The following is a 5,660-nucleotide window of genomic DNA, read 5'->3' on the forward strand; positions in this document are numbered from 1 at the left end:
CACAGAGTAAAAAGTGGGTGTCAGCAGCTGAAGTACTGCGTCCACTCTCCACAGGTCCCAAATAGTCATGAAGCTTCACTATTAAACTGAAAGCAAGGAAGAACTAATTCTGTGACAGGACCATTTTATTATTTTTTAAAAAGATTATTTATCTTTCAGCTTGGAAGCTTTGCTTGATACGGTGGACAGGCCCTCTCTTTTCTTTTTAGCTGTAAATATATACGCACACGCATATATGCCTTTAGTCTGTGGGCTTTTTGCCCATCTGGCTGTATGGAAAAGCTCCTCAGGAGCTACTGAAGACCCACGCCAAACTGAATCTGTGCCTCTCGGTGCAGGGGGAGGTGGAAGCAGCCCCAGGCGGAGCTGCTCCCCCGGGGGACGGCGGGGCGGTTCAGAGGGGCAAAGGCGAGAAAATTGGGTAAAAGTTCTTTATTATGCGCAGTTTATGTGAACGCTTTATTGTCCTGGAGCGCTGAGCTCCGGCGGTTTGCGGATAACCCCGCCTTAACAGCGAGGCGTTCTCGGTGCCGCCCGCGGCAGCGCCCGCCTCAGCGCGCCCAAGATGGCGCCCGCCGCCCTCTCGCCCTCCCGCCGCCACCACCACGCACTGCGCAGGGGCGGGAAGCGGGGCCGAGCCGGAAGCGGAAGCGGTGCCCGGAGCCCCGGCGGAAGCGGCGGTTGTCCGGGGAGACGGAGCGCGGCGGGGCCGGGATGTGGCGGCTGCTGCTGGCGCTGGCTGGGCTCGGCGGGGCCCTGGCGGCCGGTGAGGGCGGCGGCGGGCGGGGAGCGGGGCTGGTGTCCCCTCTGTGACGTGCTCCGAGCCCGAGGCCGCCCCTCGGTGCTGAGCTCGGTTTGGGCTCTCGGTACAGGAAGGGCATCGGGGTGCTGGTGGAGGGCCCGGAGCACAGGTCCTGTGAGGGCGGCTGAGGGAGCTGGGAGTGTTTGGTCTGGGGAAGAGGAGGCTCAGGGCAGAGCTCATCGCTCTCTGCAACTGCCTGAAAGGAAGGGGTGGGGAGCTGGGGGTCGGCCTCTTCTCACAGGTAACCAGCGGTAGGACCAGAGGGAATGGCCTCAGGTTGTGCCAGGGGAGGTTCGGGTTGGAAATGAGGAGACATTTCTTCTCAGAAAGAGCCGTCAGGCACTGGAACGGGTTGCCTAGGGAGGTGGTGGAGTCACCATCCCTGGGGGTGTTCAAGGACAGGTTGGATCTGGCACTTAGGGACATGGCTTAGTGGGTGACAGTGGTAGGGGGATGGTTGGTCCGGATAATCTTGGAGGGCATTTCCAACAGTAATGATTCTGTGATTCTGGTGCAGGGGCCGTGACGGAGCTGAGCGCTGCTGGGACCCCCCCGGCTGCTGCTGCTGGCTCCGTGCAGGTTGGCGGCGGCGAAGCGGTGCGGTACCGGACTGCCGAAATGGCCGACGCGATGCTGGGCAGCGGGCTCCCAGCCCAGCAGGCCATGGGGCTCTCGGTGGTGCCGGGGGAGGCGAGGGAAGAGCAGGAGTCCACTGCTGCCACGACTGGGACTTGTGAGGCGGCGGCGGGCGGCAGTGGGGAGTGCGGCGCAGGGAGCAGGCCCTCGGCTCCCCTCGCCCAGCCCGACACGCAGGGCCGCGAGCACGCAGCAGGCTCGCCCGTTGTGCTGGAGACCGTGCTGCCTGGTACTGCTGAGGAGCCCAACGGCACTGAGAGCGTGAAGACCCCCAAGGTGGCCTGCGAGGAGAGGAACGTGACCGGGATCAGCAACTTCACACTGCAGATCCTGAACGTGTCCCAGGTAAGCGGCCCACCCATTTTACGGCTCCGTGCTGTGTGGGTCTGTTTCTTCAGTATTTGATTTGTTGGATTTCCTTGCCTTACAGCCTTTCTGATATTGACAAGGGAAAAAATCTGAGCGAGAAAGCTGTTTGTGTCATTCTGAGTAGAAAAAGTGGAGAAATGGCTCAATCCACAAGCCTGTGAGCCTGTAGTGAATGGTCAGCCTTCACGCACGGTGCATTAGTGTCTCTAGAATTGTTAATGGCCCTTATTGCCGGTTCCTTTGCCTATTTCTAGTTCTTTCTTGTAATAAAGGATGTTTTTTTTTAATTAATACATTTGTTTAACCTCTTCAAAGGGTTATTTTAAACACTTGTCCATTTATTTTAAAAAGTTTTAAAACAAACGTGCAGTTACTTGATAAATCTTGTCAAGTATCTAATTGTTTGCTGCATGATGCATTTCTACGTAGGATTGTTCTGTTAAATGTTTCATTATCTGTGTCTGCTCTGCTTTCTTTAAGGATCTGATGGAGTTCCTAAACCCAAACAGCAGTGACTGTACCTTAGTCCTGTTCTACACGCCGTGGTGCCGCTTTTCTGTTAGTCTGGCCCCTCATTTTAATTCTTTACCTCGAGCATTTCCAACTCTTCGCTTCCTGGCACTGGATGCATCACAACATAGCAGGTAATTTACACATCCTATGCTCTGGTGTCTTATTTACAATAGCAAGTTTTGTGTTTTACAAAACAGGAGTGTTTTATTTTAATGTTTAATATAAATGGTTATGTGGCCCTTTTATTTTTGGCTATGCTGTTTCCATTTTTTTTTCCTATGGACAACATTACAGAAAGGAACTACTACTCCAACAATAGCTATAATTAACCTGGAAGCTGTGTTCTGTGAGCTGGCTTTTGGGTTTCATTATTCTGAAAAGTGTTAAATATTCCATTTACCCTCGTATATGTCCTTCAACGCTTCCTGCGTTGACGCTTCCTGCATTGTGGCTACCTTTGTTTCTTTCTCCAGTGGATTTCTTTTCCTTATACCTTGTATTTGCTTTGTGTTCAACAGTTTATCAACTAGGTTTGGAACTGTAGCCGTGCCCAATATCCTCCTTTTCCAAGGCGCTAAACCTATGGCGAGATTTAATCATACAGACAGAACGCTGGAAACACTGAAAGACTTCATTTTTAATCAAACAGGTATGTAAATCAGCTCTGATGCATCAAAAGGAAGAACAGGTTGGCTTTTAGCTCCAAATGCAGCTTTCCTCCTCCTGTTGGTTGGTTTTTAAAATGAATTTGATGAAAACCCTGAGAGGATCTGGCAGAGGTTGCTGCAGTGAGCTGGGTTTTGGGGCACGCTGAAACCAGGAACTTATTGGGCTGCTTTCACAGAGTAGGGGGAAATGGTGGGGTTTAGCTAGGGGGATTGAGCACATCTTCATGCCCAAATACTTAATTTGGGAATAAAGGCAGGTGAACCGTGGGAACATTGCCATGCGTGGCAGCTGGGGGAAAAGACAATTTCAGTTCTTGTGCTAGAAGAGACAAAAGGATTCCAGTTTCCTTGCTATGGCTGTCCACGTTATGAGCTCCGTGCCTCTAGTCCTACTGTGCTGTGTTCAGGAAGGAAAACCAAAAACCCTATGCACAGGCCTATGTCCGCCTTCATTAGAGGCCACAGGTTGTTATATTTGCTAATGCAGCAGAGATATTTTAAAACAACTCCCCCGCAGACACACAAAAGGCCCTGCTGTGGAAGGACAAAACAACCCTTTTCCTGTTACAAAAATTTGCATACACGTTGATAACGTTTTGCTTTTATATAAGCAAACTACATACTCAGCGTGTTAAAACACAAGGACTGTCTCAGCAAAATGCTAAGCCTAACCGTGCACGTGCCTTAATTTGAGAACGAGAACAAAGCTCCAAATACATAAAGCTTCTCTATATTTAATGATCGTTACGGGGGTTGATCAAATGCTTTCTTTTTCAGGTATAGAAGCTAAAAGCGATGTGACTGTGACAGAGGAAGACTGGGCCGGGCCCCTGCCAAGTGTCCTGACAAAAGGAATAGACTGGCTACTCCTGTTTTCTTTGCTCTTTCTGGCTAGCTTTATCATGTATGCTACCATTCGAACTGAGAGCATTCGGTGGCTGATCCCAGGGCAAGAGCATGAACATCAAGAATAATTCGAGATGCTGAAACATGGACAAAATTTCCCGGGCGTCGGTAAAGCGGGAATTTGTGCGGACTGGAACTATGTAAGAATGAACTATTGAATTTGTTGGTTGTAATTTATAATGTTGACTCAAAATTGGCTTTATTTATCCACTACTGAATCCGTAAAAAGCCAGCTGAGGCAATTAAAATGGTAAGTAGACAAATGCGAAGAAACACGAACTAAGAAAGTATTTATTGAAGTCCTCTGACCTGCTTATTTTTCATGAACTTTAATGTAAATATGTGATACAGTTCTACTTGGCTCTTCTGAAGAGGTCCCCAAACTTTGTAGATAGGATAAGATTTCTGCAGTATCCTGGCCTCTGTACGTGGTACTGCTTGGCTCGGGAGTCGAACTGCTTTGATGGAATGATGGAATCTTCTTTTACAGAACCTACAGATGTATGAACTAATGCTTCCACATGGCCGATGTGGTAAACATGGTGGAATTAGGATGCATTGGCCCACACAGATCGTAACTCAACTTTTGGCTCATGTATTCCTGAAACAATAAAACCTTACAGGGATATGCTGGTGAATGGTGGTGTTACTAAATTATTTTGTCAGTAAAGTGAACTACGAAGAGGAAAAAAGTTTTAAAACACAATGTGCTTCAAATGAGTTATTCCACTGTCTGAAACGATTTTAATATTAACTGTATGTATTTGCTTTGTACTGTGGGGTACAGTAATACCAGCAATAATAAAAATTCCGAATTTTGTTTTACAGCTCTTGACAGGTGCCTGTTTTCCACCTGTGATACACCGGGGTTAGGTGCTCACTGTATTCTATGACTTTTGACTTAGTGGCAGTTCTTCATAAGGTTTAGAATCATTTCCAAAGCTTACCTCATTGTATGTGTGCAATTTATTTACCACTTCCCTCTAGAATTAAGTTGCATTCATTGTCCTCGCTTTTTTAAAAAAATAAATCCGATTTTTAGTGTAATCTTTTAAGGCACTTACAGCATTCAAAACATGACTTCGGAAGTACAGATCACCTGCCTAAATTAGCAAGAATAGGCTTGAGATTTATTTAAACTCTACTACTGTGTTTGCAGGTTGCAAAGTCTGGGAGTGAGGCTATGTAAAGAATTTTTTCTTTTTTTAGTTTTGATTAGTATGGAACAGTTTATATAAGGAATATACTGATGTTTTTGGTGTGTTTTTTTTTTTTTTTATCACTTAGGGTGTTACAGCAAACCGCTGCCACATATAAACACTGACATGAAGTTTTAGAGTGTGAATTAAAGTAAGAAGAAGCAAAGATATTAATAAGATTTGTTGGCAAAGAGCTCGTATCCCTGTGTCGTAATGCTTTGGGTACTTTTCTGGTGCCTGTACCTTTCTGCTTAGGAAGGGTCAGGTCCTGTATTTCTGTGCTTAGAAGCGTTGATAAAACTTAAATATCACTGAAGATAAAGGTAGGCATGATTTTATTAATAATCGAAAGCCTGAAGATTTTGAGCAATGAGGTGGAGAGTTCCCTGCCTCCGGCCGGTCTGGGAGGCAGCAGGACAGACTCCCCCCGGTAATCCTCTCCCTCCCTATAAAACCAAACAACGTTGGCACCACAAAACCCCCCTCAGGCCTTCGGGGGAGCCCCTTTTTGGCGACAAATCCCCCCCCCCTCCACCCTCGCCCTCCGGTGCCCGGTGCCGTCCCTCC

General features: G+C 47.7%; 1 protein-coding gene across 1 annotated transcript; it reads left to right on the plus strand.

Annotated features, from left to right (window-relative positions):
• The first annotated feature begins 567 nt into the window (after positions 1-567).
• TXNDC15 (thioredoxin domain containing 15) lies at positions 568-4,719 on the plus strand. The gene is made up of 5 exons (XM_083798932.1): positions 568-766; positions 1,320-1,783; positions 2,288-2,451; positions 2,839-2,969; positions 3,766-4,719. The coding sequence occupies exons 1-5, from the start codon at positions 715-717 to the stop codon at positions 3,960-3,962; spliced, it is 1,008 nt and encodes a 335-aa protein (XP_083655058.1). The 5' UTR covers positions 568-714; the 3' UTR covers positions 3,963-4,719.
• The last annotated feature ends 941 nt before the right edge of the window (positions 4,720-5,660 follow it).

This window comes from Anser anser (assembly GCF_964211835.1).
Source record: "Anser anser genome assembly, chromosome: 14".
In the NCBI taxonomy this organism is placed as follows: Eukaryota; Metazoa; Chordata; class Aves; order Anseriformes; family Anatidae; genus Anser; species Anser anser.